At 51.5% G+C, this 15,154-nt stretch overlaps 1 protein-coding gene across 1 annotated transcript in view; it reads left to right on the plus strand.

The window, feature by feature from the left end:
- Positions 1-4,095: 4,095 nt before the first annotated feature.
- LOC144138927 (histone-lysine N-methyltransferase SMYD3-like) overlaps positions 4,096-15,154 on the plus strand; it is a 59,823-nt gene continuing 48,764 nt past the window's right edge. Inside the window, exon 1 of the mRNA XM_077671446.1 lies at positions 4,096-4,643. Within this exon, the coding sequence (XP_077527572.1) occupies positions 4,537-4,643 (107 nt within the window). The 5' untranslated portion in view covers positions 4,096-4,536. The remainder of the gene's footprint in view (positions 4,644-15,154) is intronic.

The following is a 15,154-nucleotide window of genomic DNA, read 5'->3' on the forward strand; positions in this document are numbered from 1 at the left end:
AGCAAGTGCAGTTCGGGTGTCACGCGCCCGAAGGTACGATTTCAGTTTCCTAACAAATCAAATAATAACCTTAATATTGCATTACGTACGATGTTGAAGGGGATAAAAAGCTTCTAGATTTAATAAATGGTGATTGAAGATTCTGTTGGGAAAGCCAGGGCCGACCTCTGCGAAAAAAAAAAAAAAACTACCCAAATCAGGCCCCGTAAAAGACGCACCTCCACTTTCAAAACACTTCCGAAACCTCTGACAGGGAACGTTCGAACACCCCCCCCCCCCTCCCCCTTCCCCCCTTTCCGGAGCACCCGCTTCACAAAACTGTGAATGCGAAACGCAAAAGTTGTGAACAGTGTGTGCCGCGTGATACACGAACGTGATGACACCTGATCGAGTAGAACAGGTGCACACCACCTGCACAGAACCCTGATTCTACGGAAGCTGTATACGTGCGCGAGATTCCGTTCCCTTGTAGGTACAAGCCTTGCTTTTCCTGTGCCATCTACTGATTCGCTTGGAACATTTCTATTCTTATATGCAACTGCAAGAGAAAGACCGCCGTTCTATCTCAGTAGCCTATAGGATCGTAGGTTTTAGAACGAACGCCCGGGTTGGATCCATAGAAATTGAAATATTTTTTTTAAGGCCCGAGACGTATCCATTGTAAAAGCCCGATTCCGCGCATTCCTTTCGTAAATAAAAGTGGTTCGGTATCTTTTAGGCCAGTTAGGGGTGGGGCGTGGCATATAACCACGTTTAATTAACGACCAGTATGTTTCGAGCCTAATTAGTTATGATCTTGAGATCCGCTTCTCTCCACGTGAGCTTTGGTTCGTGTAGAATGCAGCTGGCAAGCGTGTAGGGGCTGATTTTACTCAGGGCTAGGCCACTGCGTGGGCAAATCACCATCTTGCAGTCGTTTTCCGCAAGTGGCGGTGGCTTTGGCTTCCTTGAAACTAGGCTGGAGTTCCTGGTCGGTTTGATCGCCGGCTTGAGTGGGGTTATGCCTTATGATGATGATGATGATCTGGAGTGGGTAGGATTCTGCTTCTTGCGTTGTGCACGTCGGGTGGCTTCTATCTATGGTGCAGTGCGCTTTCATCGTCTTCTTTGGAGCAGGAAAATGGTTCCGAGGACTGCTGGTCCATGTCGTCTACGTCGTCAGCAATGGTATTTGGCTTGGAACGACGAAGTACGAAGCCTCTGGGGCTACCTATTGCGGCGACGTGGCATCTATAGGTGACGCTGAGCCCCGCCGGCGCCGTTAGGGGTAGCGGTGCACCACCGCCTCGAAGCTTCAGAAGACCGTAAAATGGCGAAAGTTTGACTTACTGCCTAAAGTATGATATTCGCACGATCCGCCGGCGGCTTCAAGTGCATGATGGTAACACTTTTAAGTGATACTCAGGGGCATTTCACAAATATGCAAGTTTTTCTGTATAGAGCTGTCGAGAACGGACCAGGGGCGGTATTCTCGTAACTGTCCCTTTTAAAAACGTCCCTTTTGAGTCCCTTTCATCGTGACGTACTTCCGGTTAAGCAGTGGGCGTTGGCAGTAGGTTTGTTGCGCCTGCGTACGTCACTTCCGGTTGTTTGCTTTTAGCCAATCAGGGCTTGCCAAAAGGGGCACTTTTGAAAGGGACGCAAAAGGGACAAAACTCGAGAATACCGCCCAAGCTGTACTCTTCTTCTCTTGTTGCCCTCTTTTTTCCGGGCCCGACCCACTTGAAATGAAATCATCCGTACGCTACTGGCCAGCTCTTTCAAATAAGGCAATCATAAGTGTGGCCATGTATGTTGCCTCCATGGCCCCTTTAAGGTCCTGCAGTGTGTTTTTCGTCCTCAGTATTGGATGTTATAACAATTCGATAGATAATGCAAATACGAAACGAAAAAAAATTGTCTATAATTTCATTCTGAAATTACCTTTAGTTGGTATTTTTTTAGTTTATCACTCTTCGTGTCTTCGCTGTCTTCGCTGAAGAAGACACATTCCGGCCAGTAAGTTTAGAGTCACTTATATTATATCCCCAAGCCGCTGCATGTGCAGCAAAATGAAAGCCCCCGCCCCGTGACCGCCACCTAAGCGTCATACATTTACACCAACTACGATTCAGTGGCCACTGGGCCGATCCTCCTCGAGCCTTTCCGCAGACATTCATTGCTGAAAATGACGATAACCACGGCATTGCCTGACGTACTTACAGAGTGCTTTAGCACAGCGGGTAGCGTACGCTACGCTAAAGGCGGTGGGTACCCGGACCCGAGTGCGCGTATTCGTTCCGGGAAAGGGCGACCGACTGCGCCATGCCCTTGCGCGCATGCGCAGTCGGGTCCCTGTACCCGCCACCGCTAGCGTAGCGTACGCTATCCGCTGTGCTAAGTACATAAATACGGAAAGGGAAAGGCCATTCCGTATACGCAGGTGCTTGATCGCAGTGCCCCATTCTGGCCAACAGGGCTTTCACAGCCGCTCTCGATCAGTTCCAGTCCACGCTGGCAGCGCAAAGCACGCGACTCGGAGTTGGACCATTTGGCGGCTGTCAGTCTGCGGAGGTAAGCGTGGGCGGCAGTCATCGATGGCCGCGCAGGCCCGGGAGCCGCGATTCGATCTCGGCTGTGCACCTGCTTGTCACTCGGCCACGGCGCGAGCTATTTTCAGGCGGAGGTGCTCCTGGGGGGCGCGCCAGCGGCCTTGCCGGAAATAGCTGGGCAACACTGGGCACCTGCCACACACATTCTGTGGGCTCCCCGCTAACGGCCGCGCGATGCGGGATGGCCGGTGGAAGTGCCGCTCTTTTCACATTCCCAAAGCCTGTGCCGAACGTTGTGTGAGTGGCATGTATTCGACGGGAGAAGAACAATCTCGACATCTACCAGCGTCTGTTTGAATCGAGAAATGATCACTTATAAAATACCTTTCTACGTCACGTTGTTTTTGTTTTTGCGCACCACTTACGGAACACCCCCGGCCGGAGTTCTTAAGGCCAGTGAACTGAACTGAACTGCGCAGAATCGAAGTGAACTGAATGGCCGGAAGCCGGGCGAAAATTGGTCACTTTGCTGGCACCCCATTTGAATTAAGTTACCTATTTTATAAGGGCGGGAACGGCGACGAGGGAGGAAGGTGGGTGAAGAGGGCGCGGGGTTAAATTGTTCTGACAGCTGACATCGGACTTGAGTAAAATAAATATTCCAACCAATTTTTTTCTCCGCACCCTGATTACTACAAGTGGTCGCACTTTCCAGAAACAGAAAACAATAAAGAGTGGGAGGCGGAGGAGAATGAGGAGAAAAAGGAGGAGGGGTGCACAGCCGTACGTGTTTTATAACAATTTGGTCGTTCTCTTTAACTGGACTTGTTTCAAAGAAATACAACGATGCGCTCGTATACGGTGCGGACCTGGATAGCATGCGAAAAGTTGTATTAAGAATCTTTGCTTCTTGATGTGTTGCTAGTAACTTTGATGTTTGCTGTTAATTGTCTTCTAAGCACTGAAGAAACCGTAGTGAAGTTGCGTAATTGTTTTGGGGTTAATTTTGGCTCGCACAGCCAAAACGTAATCATCGGAAAACCTGCCGTATCAGAAGAGGCGGAACTTGCCAGCTGATCGCTCTAATGAAAACTCCCTTTACGTTACCTGGGCACGAATAAAAGAGAAGGAAAAAAACGCACACGCGCACACTGCAGGAGATTACAAAGAAAGCATGACTGCCATAATTGCAGCTCGAGAAGGGCCCACTGGTATCCTATCGCACCTGTCTCGAGCCCTGCCGATATAAGCGGTTAGATTGATTTGTTTTTCATCAAAAGTTTCCGCACATCCGGGGACTGTAACTGAAGGCCATGGGACGTACAGGATTTCGGAATTATAGTTACCCTGTTCTCTCCGCTGCACCATTTTGCCGTATTCGTTTCTAGTTTGCTTAAATCCTTCAATGCCACGACGTTTCGAATAGTGCACGCACTTTTTTTTTTTTCGTTATTTGTGAGGGCGACTGCCCTGGACGCAGCGATTCGTCACCAAGGTGCATTGCGACGAAAATATGTCCACGGCGGTTTTGTTAGAGGGTGAACATACGCGGCTCATCACCTCGTGCGTGGCAGTAGCTTCGCATCGCGAACAGTATTTCGGCCCAAAGCGTGCAGCGACGCAGTTTGAGAAGGCGGGCGCGAAAGTTTCTTTCCTCCGTGGCTGCAAATGAGCAGGCGCCATGGGCGGCCGTCCTCGGACCTTCGACTCTACTTCGACGGAGGCACCTCCCCCGGAATGGCGCAACGCTGTGCGTGCACAGGTTTCACGGCGTGGCGCAATCCACTCCCTCTCGCTCTCTCGGGGAAGAAGCTGTGCGCCAGGGGCAGGAACCGAGGTTCGCGTACATCGCCGCTCCGTTGGCTCGCGCGCGCGGCGGCCAAGCGCACTCTGGAACTTAGGGCAGGAGCAAAAGTCGTGCCGGTTCTTCTGGGCAGCGTCACTTCTTTTTGTTGTTGTTTTTTTTTTCTGGCGTGTTGTAGCACGCTAGAAATTTCCCGCCAACATGCTTGCGTACAAGCCGGGGGACCTGATCGTGTCGTCAATGCCGTTCGCGTACGTAGTGGACCCGCTGAGCGGAGCCGGCAGGGTTTGTGATTTCTGCTTCAAGAGGTGAGTGCACGCACTATGCTTGGCAGCGCGCAACCGTGCCTCCTAACGAGTTGCCAGTATCGGTATTTCGTAATTGCTGAAGGCGCAACGAGTTAAACCCGTTTCTTTCACCTGCCAAAAGCGCGCCTATTTCATGCAGTGGGTGCGCCCACTTGTAGTCGCTCTTTTGACGCTTATGTTACCCGCCGTCGCAATACCGGCAGGCGGAAAACGTCAGAACGGACAACGCCGACACAGTTTCGGTTTCTGTTCTGGGCATGATTTCCGCTTGGTGCACGTGAGAGATTAGCGGTCAGATATAGGGGAGACCGCTCTTGTTATCTGATTATTTTTTCTTTATTCTAATCTTGTTATGAAACGAAATGTTCGGTGTATGTCGTTCGACTGTCGCTGTACTCCATAGATTTTTTTCACTAACATTATTTGTTTTCTTTATCGATGAATGGGTTCATGTGTAATGGTGTCAGCTAAAGTTGTCTGAGCTAGCTTGCCGCCGGTCTGCGCACCGTTTCTTCTGCGAACTTTTCTGTGAAATTATCATCACCTCCCATATTAATCTTTTTAACCAAGTGACAAAAAGAAATGAAAAGGTACTGACACAGAGAAGCTGCACGAATGTGAACAAACTGTATTACCACTGGGACGAAGGAAGCGGTACTGAAACGCAACTTCGGCCTCTTACGTACCACATTATGTTCTTATATTGCATGGGCGTATGAGCGGAAGGTTTCATTTTAAGGCGTCAAACATATTTTCCATGAAAGTGTCCCCCAAGAAGTTCCTTAAGTACCAAGTTTTATTCGGACGCTCTATATCTGCACTTACATTGGCGTATGCTCTGCCTCACCGTATTCTTTGTGTTGCCCCTTTTCCCTTCCCCGGAAGAACTATGGTTAAAGCAGATCCTTCAACTTCCCTCACTTTCCTGAAAAAATCCCGGGTCATCTCCAACGTAAAACGTGGGAGAGGCGAAGCATGCAGTGTATAAGTGTATTCTTGGCGCCTTGGCGTTTTTGCCAACGGAGATGAAACCGTTGGGGGGTAGAGGTATACAGCTTGACTGTCTCGTGTCTTCGAAGCACGAAGCGTTCCAGCGCGAGGCGTAAACGAGTTTCGCTGTGTTTTTTTAGTACGCGTTACGAAGCGTTCCAGCGCGAGGCGTTAACGAGTGTCCCGGTGTTTTAGTACCATGACTACATGAGACGACCGTTACGACGACGACATGAGACGCCCACAGCCGAGCCCCTAAGGGGCTTCGATCCTAAAACCGGCTTTTCTTTTGTTCCGCTTAACTAACACCTGTACAGATAGGAAAGAGGACCCTGAAAAAAACAACTGGAAACTGACAATTTCTTTTCTTTTTTCTTTAATTTTTCTTTGCTTTGAAAGAATGGCGACATTTTTAGCTAGAGAAATAGATTGGAAATTTCGTTTGTGTACCATTTTTCACGTGGAAGTCGGAAAGCTGCTTCCATCCCTCGAGCGTTTGATATGCTTGCAAAGTTAACGCTTGAGGTCGCCCACAACGGGCCCTTTCGATTTGTCTGCACCGACTTGCTCCATTCCGCTCTTCGATTTACCAGCGATGCGGGCGAGTGCACAACGAGGGTCGGTCGTCCGCACTCCCGCAACGCCACGTGGAGGAGGCGAGGGAAAGTGCGACGCTTGCTGTGGTTGCTGTCATGAACCGCTGATAACATCACTGTCCTCAATTTGATCACACCCACAAGCATTCGTTGTGCAAGGGCACTAACGATGCTTAATTGTAAAAACAAGTTATTTGCAAGTTCTTTTTTGAACTTTTTAAAAAGAACACTAAATAAAACCGTTTTTTCCTTGTCGATCAAAATTTCTGCAAGTTTTGCTTGTCTTGCTCCCCGCAGAAATTTCAATTTACGTTTCCCGTAAATTTTATTGCAATGTGGCTTTTATATTCTAAATTTAAACGGTTTCTAATAGGTGCTGTCATATGATATAGCTGGGTACCATGATACGGGACTGATGTTACCATAATTATGTTGCGACAGTAAGAAAACGTTGCAGACGTGTATAAACCCGGAGAAGAGTTGGCTCTGCTACATTTTTTGAACAGCGCAATACTGACGGAAACACGAACGTAACAAGATTGGACACGCGCCGTTTTCCAACTATAAAGCAGCGTCTACATATTCCGGCACTGAAATATGCAGTTCCTAAATCCCCCGCTTCGCTGATTGAGTGGGCCTTAAAACTTTTTCAGTGCGACAGCTACTGTAGGGCAATATACACACGACTCCGGATTTACCTGGCAGCATAATTTGAACTCGCAGACGCTTCCGCATTTTCAAGAGGGCGTATCTGTGGCACGGGGCCAAGAGTCGGAGACAGGAGTCCGTAATTGCCAACACGACGTTATCCAAGGCTGCGTACCCGTGCCGAGTGCTGTCACAATTATGGTTAATTCGCATAGACATTACTCATCGCAGTATTTAAGACAACTGGCTTCGTAACCGTGGCGTTGGCTGCCCGATGCTACGTGCAAGAAGCTGCTTGATGAGCCGCAAACACGTGGTGCACACTGTTGACCGAATGACGCCTATAGAATCTCGGAATTGCGGCGACAGTCATGTAACTGCTGGCACGCTCAGCGGAGCAACCTGACTGTCGTCTGGTAACAAAGTAAATGCCTGGAATTCACTGAGAACATGCCGTTCAACGTCCGCGCTCGGGGTTCTCTGCCAGCCAGTTCCATGCCGCGGGTTCAGCGTCCGCACGCCACGAAAGGAAACGAAGAGAACGGGGCGCTCGATGCCGACCGAAAGCATGAAAAAATGACTCGGGGACACGTGAGTGTGCACTCACCCGACGCTCAAGGTAGCAGACGAGAGAGCGCTGCGGCACTATTCGCGGGCTCCTGAAGCACTGACTGCTGTTCCGTCTCCTAAACCAAAATAAACACCCGTTGCCGCAGCGCTGTGTGCGCGCGCGCTTGTTTATTTAGTGCATCCGCGCGGGCGGTGATTTTTCTTGTCCTTGGCACCACGTCAGACAAGCCAGGCTCCTTCGCTGCCCGTCCTGGCGCTGCTTTCAGCCGCTGCCTAATTGCGGACGCGCTTTTAGCGTGGTTTGAGGCGTACCTGACGGTGCTCCGTGGTGACGTCAAAAATAGATGCTGAGCGATGTCCGGGCGTGTCTCTGCAGGGCCCGCACGCGACCTTGATTGCTCGCAACCTTGATGATCGTCGCTGGCCCCGACCTTGCACTCCTGCAGCGGATCACAGGCCCTCAGAACGACGGCGAGCGGCGGGCGGGCGCGAAGATCGAATAAGCGGTCTTCCCTTATCTCGCCGTGTTCTTCACGCTATATAACTCGGGAGGATCGCCTATCATTGACCTTGAATTCGTCACGTAGGCTCTATGGGACGATTTCATTGTGCGGTTTAACGCGCCGAAGCTACACCTGGTCTATGGGGCGCGTCGTAGTGGAGTTCTCCGAATTAATTTTGACCACCTGGGACATTCTGGGGGCTCCATTCCGTCCCAGCAGTTGATATATAGGAGCTCCATCTGACTTTGAAGCGCGCAGTGGTGAAGGTTTCCCATGGCTTCTTGGGAGATATTCATTCTGCGCCGAAATGTCGCGCGCAAGGGTGCTTTCTTTCTTTTTTTTTTTTCAACCTCCATCATAAATGCAGCGGCTGCGACCGAGAAACGAACCTGCGACCCCACTGGAGGGTCATTTGTGCCACTGCGATTGGAAATACGGATAATGTATGATCGCTATGCATGGCTGTTCTTTCCAAAAACAAAGCAAAAAACGCAAGGAAGGAGAGAAAATGATAAATGCATGATTATGCACCGTAAAGTTTAACAAAGAAACAAGGTTGCGGTCATCACGGTTGCGAGAACGGCGTTTTGGCGATTTTCTTGCAGCCAGTTCAAGCCATAGAGGCCGCAACATGCACAATACACCAAGGAACCCCGAACCCACCAAAATGAACAAAGCTAAAGTCATCGACAATTATTGTATCTAAGGAACGTTCAATGCGCAGACTCCACGAAGACGAAGAAGGAGAAGAGACAATGCGCATTGTCTCGTCTCGACAAAAGCGTTGTCTCGTCTCGACATTGTCTCGTCTCGACAAAAGCATGCGCATTGTTTTGTTTTCTTTCTTAGTCTTTGTGTAGTCTGCGCATTGAACGTTCAAGTATGATATACCAACTCGCCCAAACCTATACCTAGTTATGGTTCTAAAGGGAATGCCTGTAGTATACTGCAGGGCCATGAAGACAAAATGCAAGTTTGGTGATTGCCTCCTTAAAATAACACTGACACCGCTTTCAATGTAAACTTCGCTCAAACAAGCTATATAATTAGGAAAATAGAGAATGGCCGTGCGACCCACTAGCTCGCACTAGAACCTATAACGTATAACGGCAGCTTTGGGATTGGTTGAGGCCGGCAAAAGCAAACAAAAGTTAGGCAGGGCTTACAAGTTTGCAGAAGGACCTATTTACGCTTAAATACAATGCAATGTACATTCTTTTAGCAGCAAGAATGGTGGGGTCAACGATGGAAGTTACGAAAGTACACGCTAACATAGAGGCACCAGTGCGTACTGCGCTCACTATATGCCGGTTATAAGCTGCACAGCCGCCCGGCGCGTTGAGCTTACACTGGCCAACTGGCGTAAGCGACATTGTCTTCTGGGACTCTGTTCGTCGAGCATACCCAATGTTTCACGAAACGATTACTATATTCCGTAACAAAAATTAGCCGGGTAAAAATCCGGTCAAAAACAAAGCGAGTGCGGACAGCGGTCCTGAGCAGTATCGTGGCGCCATGTAGGAGGACTGACGGCAAGCAAGCCGTTTCGCCGTTCGCTGCATCCATGGCTGCAGCCCTAGTCACCATACTTACGTGCACAAGGACGCGGGTTCGATTCTCGGCCGCAGCGGCCGCTTTTCTGATGAAGGCGAAAAGCGAAAACGCCCGTGTGTGTGTTCGAGGTTTCGGCGCCCGTTAAAGATCCGCAGATGGTCAAAATTAATCCGGAGCCCTCCAATACGGCGCGCCTCATCGCCTGTGCAGCGTCGCCTAGTTAAACATTACAATCAAAACCATTGTGACGGTCGTGCGTGTGTCCCGACTTCTCCGAGCCACATGGAAAAACTTTGGCCGCAGGAAGTTTTCCCGTGGGAACGCGCCGCAGCATCGGAAAGGACACGTGTTTCTTTTTTGCCTTGGGGCGAGCCAGGCTTCCCTCCGCTGACGCGTCCTTGGCGGGTTCGCGGACAGCCGCGTCGTCCACCGCCGCTTGCAGCCGGCCCTTCTCGCCCTCCTCCCCGCCGCTGCTCGGACGTACGAGGAGGAGGAGATAAAAAATTGGCCGCGTATCTGCTCTTTCCGTTGCAAATGCCGTCAAAAGACGATAGTCTTTATCGGTTTTTGCGAAGTAAATGCCTCCCTTCGCTTTCCTGCTCACCTCTCATGTTGTTCCTCTTGCGTCGCGCTCCTCCCATGGTAAAGACCACGGAGCAAGATATAAAGAGGAGCGCCGACTGTGGCCCAGAAAAAATCTTTTGCTCGGGCCGATAATGTCCACGCGCCGCCGGCCGCCCAGCTTTCCCTTTGCTCTCTTCCTCCTTCGTTCGCCCTCTCGTCGCTGTGCCTCTGTACATGGCTCTTCCCTTCTTCGCTCTCCCCAGAGGCATCTTTTCTTGCGCAGCGACGTCTGTCTTATGCCTGTCCTACTATGCAGGAGGCATGCGTGCACGCGCGGAATTTAAACACCCGTGCGCGGCCGCAATAGACGGCGCAGATAATCGCACGCCGCCGCATACATGGCGATCGCTTATTCCCGGAACGTTTAGTCTGACATTATGAATATCCACTAAAAATATTGTACTAACCCAGCAATGTAAGATGCAACTGAACGACGACGACTTCAGAAGCACCAAAGAATGAGCAAGAGTAATATGGAACGCCACAACATAGTCTAGCGTGATTCTGCTTACGACGAATCGATGCAGCGCAAAGGTTACCCTCTGTTGTTATCCCGCTCTCCGGCCGCGTGCTTAATTATTTATGCTGCGTCTGCGCACGAACAACGCTTACGAGGGTCGCCCGGAGACTCCATCGGCAAACGGCAATGATGCACATTTCTGTGCCAATGACTGAATTGGACGGCTGCCCTGTTGTATCGAGTGTACAAAAACACTGTCAGCTTGATAAGGAACCCAAGAATATCAAACGCATACTTCATTTTAACTCATGCCGCAACTTACCGCCCGATGTTCACTGTCGCTCTACGGTTGTGTTATCTCGTCGATAACACCGCGGTCTCCAAATAAAATGCTGCGATTTGTATGGCTGCAATTTTTTGGCCTACCAGGGTTCCCGGCGTTTGTTTTTTTTCGTTAGGCGGCTGACCAGCAAAACAACCGGCTCGTTAAACCTTTTCTTTCGGCGAGTTATCGCGAAATGAAGGCTTGTGAAAAGACCGCACTGTCAGGGACTTGATCTTGAGCAGATTGCTACGTCGCGGGTGATGTTATCGCATTTCTGTTCTTTTCTGATGAGCGTGTAAGTGCCGGCCCGTGTTCTAGGCACACTCTGTTTTGGACGCAAGTTGCAGAACTGAGAGAAAGCTGAGGGAACTTTTATAATAGCCAGTGATCAGAACCAGTTGCTCCTTTCGCCTTTTGTAAAACCTGTTAAAACACAGCCAAATTGGTATTCCCAAATTTACAAAACGGAGCCACATTTTCGGCAAGCACCGCGCAAGAGGTAGTGTTTGTATAGCAGCCATATGTCTATATGTGGTCTATTTCCCGCCATGCAAACCAATCCTTAACGTATCTTTGCCGTACGGCCACTCAATTCCTTCGGGTCCGGGTTACCCGGGACGTGCTGTCGAACAAGTTAATCAACTGTGCGAAGGAGGCGCGCAATGAAAGCGAAGCGGCGCCAAAGCAGGCCCAAAGCAGTCCGTGCCCAAAACTACCGTCGCCGAAGCAGACGACAGAGCCGACGAAATGCGTTCCGCCAACTCGCCCGCCGGCGCACGGGGAACGCCGGCCGCTTAGCCGCCGGCTAAGGTCCCTTTCGCTGCGCCATCTACATTGTGCTCCGCGAGTTATGGACATTAAGAGCCCGCCGGAGAGAGCGAAGTCGGCGCTCCTGTTTATCTTGCTCCGTGGTAAAGACGCTAAAGGTTTGCTTAAATCATTTTAAATTTCCCGCGTTCCACTGCTCCAAACCGGGTGTCTCGATGCCAACGCTGCCGTACGGCGAAGACGCGCGTTAATCGAGGCGCCCTACTTCAACGTTTGTAGAACCGCGTTTCCCTACTCCACGTGCGTTGCAAGCAGAACGTGGAACCTATCTAGTGGAACCTTGCGTAACTGTTGCCGGTTGATTTCTTAAAATGGCGCCAGAAGCTACAGTGGCGCGGGCGACAGCAGGCGACGGCGGAGTGAATTTTTTTTCTGCAGTTGATGAAGTATTTAATTTCGCAAAAGTCAAGCATGTTTGATTTTTTTATAAAGGAACACTGCAAATATCACTTCTGTATTGATTTGTTGTCTCATATTTGCGTAATGTCTTGTTCTTCTTCAACAATGTTGACAAGTATGAACATTACACCGGACATAGACGGGTAGATTTAGCTGTGACTATATAAGACTATTGCGCAGGCATTGTTTTGCTTTGGCCGGGTGGCTGAATCGAGTCACAGATGGACAGACAGACAGACAGACATACAGACAGACCAAAATTACTCCCACCTCCCCTCGCGGGAACCCCTGTGTAGATGCGACGCATAGAAGGTTCTGTTGTTGTTTCCGTTAGGTTGATTCTCCCATCGCGTGAAACGTGCCGTGAACCCCCTGCCGCGGCTATGACGCAACGTGGCGCGGCTATAACGCAACACAATCCCACACAATCCACTTTAATCAAATCCAAATCCAATCCGATCCAAGCCAAGCCAAGCCAATCCAATCGAATCCAATCCAATGCCCCTCGCGAGAGAGTGTTCGCTATTGGAGAGGAAAGGGTGTGAGTGGCGGAGAGAGCAGCTCGCGCGGCGAGGAGAATGGGGGAGGGGTGTGGGCGGACAACGACAACGACGGATGGAGGGACAAGGCGAGTGAATGAGATGCCGTCGCATCTAAAATTTCTGGGTTTAAGTAGCCCGAGAAAGACTGTCGTCTTTAAAAGGAGCGAACGGAGAGGATCGGCGTTGAACTTGGGGCGACCGTCTTACCATTCGGACGCAGCTGTAGGAGCAATCCGAAAGCGCGCCCCTCCCAGGAGTTCGCGCACTGCCAGCGTTTCCTGACCTGGGGCCGAATTCTCTAAAAAACGGGCATCGCTTTGAAACGACGGGGTAGCGCCATGAAAATGCATGTGTTCTGTGGTTGGGTCCGTCGCTTTGGGGTTCCCTGCAGGTAGAGTCAGCCGCAGAAAAGCGCCGTGGCAAGGGCGCGAAGCGACGAGTGAAACGACGGGGGGGGGGCAGTGGGTGTCGCTTCGCGCCCTTGCCACAGCGCTTTTCTGCGGCTGACTCTACCTGCAGGGAACCCCAAAGCGACGGCCCCAACCCCAGAACTCATGCATTTGCCCCGTCGTTTCAAAGCGACGCCCCGTCGTTTTAGAGAATTCGGCCCCTGGTCTACACCTCGAGCCCCCCGAGCTACCGGTCCTGCCCGGCCTCCCCTTCCTGACCGCGGCCTACAGCTCGAGCTCTCCGAACTACCGGTCCGGTACTGCCTCCCGTTTCTGCCCTCGGATTCACCGCGCAGACCTTTCGAGCCATCGGCCCCGCACTGCCTCCATATCCTGGCCCCGAGACCCATCACTTGGCCCGTCGGCGTCCCGTCGACGTTTGTACCCCACTACATCGATGACGAAGGTACCGTGACTCGGTGCTACATCCACAAGCGAAAACACGAGGTTTGCTCGGCCTGTGGCAAGCTGGGCTATCGAGCCGACGTGTGCCCGTATTCTGACAGAGCTTACTGCGCTGCCTGCGGCCTGGCCAACCCCATGGAAGAGCACGAGTGCATCATCAAGTGCGCACTCTGCGGCCTAGATCATCCCACTGGAGATGCAGTCTGCCAGCAGAGGTACCGCACCCCCTTCGCTCTTCGACAGCGACAGCAACGGAGGGCCCGAAGCCGAAGCCGCAATCGCAAGGGCGACCCGCACCACAACCGTGATCAGACTGGCTCCTTCCCAAGGCTCCCAGGTGACTCATCTATGCCTGCAAGCAAGCCTACCACCCAGTCGACTGTGCAGCGGCGTCGATCCCGGTCGAAGTCCAAGCGCCGTGGTTCCGACCCACCCCCTCCGGCTACGGGTGCATCCAGTGACCAGCGACCGTCGTCTCAGGTGAGCTGGGCAGCAGTAGCCTCCCCTAACCGTGAGCAGCCTTCCCGCTCCCCTGCTTTGCCAGCCCGTCATAGCTCATCCAACCCACCCCCTCCTAGCTCAGAACTTGCCTACCTTCGCACCTTGCTTGAGAGTTTGGTCGCCGCTCAACGTCAGCTTCAGGCTGACGTAAAACAATTGCAACAGGCCATGCGTACTCCTCCCACCTCCCAATGCTCCTCTCAACTCACTGCTCCCAGTGTAATGAGCGCATCTCAGCCTCCCCTCCCGCCCCCCCCCCCCCAAACGTCGATCTGGTGACACCACCACTGAAACCTACTCAACGGTATCCAATATTCGGGCTCTTGAGGAGAAATTCGATGCTGCCAACACTGCCCGTTGTAAGGAGCTTACTGCGCTCGCCAGTCAATTCGCGGACATTAAAGCATCCGTTGCCACCACCCAAAATATGATTGCCACCCTGAACACACAGTTAGCCAATGTCCTTCCCAAAGACGCACCTGTCCGCAACAAAACTGCAGCCCCAGGCCCTACGCGTCACACTCCGTACACTCGCATTCCAGTCACCTTAGTTTCTGGTAATAATGGCGACTCTTCTGCAGTTTCATCCTCCCCGGCTACCCCCTCGCCCTCCAAGCCCGTTTAGGGTCTGGCAGTGGAATTGTCGCGGTTTTCGGTCGAAGCACGGCAATCTCCAACAGCATCTTAATCACCTACGCCAACGATCCCTCCCAACCCCTGACGTGATTGCCCTGCAAGAGACAGAGGTCCCTGCAAAGTTACCCGGCTATCGAGCTTTTCACTGCCAAGTCACAGAAACAGATGCCCTAGCATGGAGAGGTGTGACTATCCTGGTGCGACGTAACATCCCGGCGTGCCAAGAAAACCTCATCGCTTTGGGCCCGGAATATGTTTTCGTCAAAATCTTACCTGCCCTCAAGAAGAAAAAGCAACAATGCCTCCACATACTGAATATTTATAGTGCCGTCAAGCAGTCGCAGAATCTCACGTTACTTCTGCAAAAGGCCTGGTCCTACGCCCAGGGCCAGCCGCTGCTTATTGTCGGCGATTTCAACGCCCCGCACCCTGAATGGGGGTATCCGCATGTGTCACGCAAAGGCCGTGGAGTGCTCTCTAC

This window comes from Haemaphysalis longicornis, unplaced genomic scaffold (assembly GCF_048455015.1).
Source record: "Haemaphysalis longicornis isolate Haplotype H1 unplaced genomic scaffold, Haemaphysalis longicornis Haplotype H1 scaffold_1, whole genome shotgun sequence".
Lineage (NCBI taxonomy): Eukaryota > Metazoa > Arthropoda > Arachnida > Ixodida > Ixodidae > Haemaphysalis > Haemaphysalis longicornis.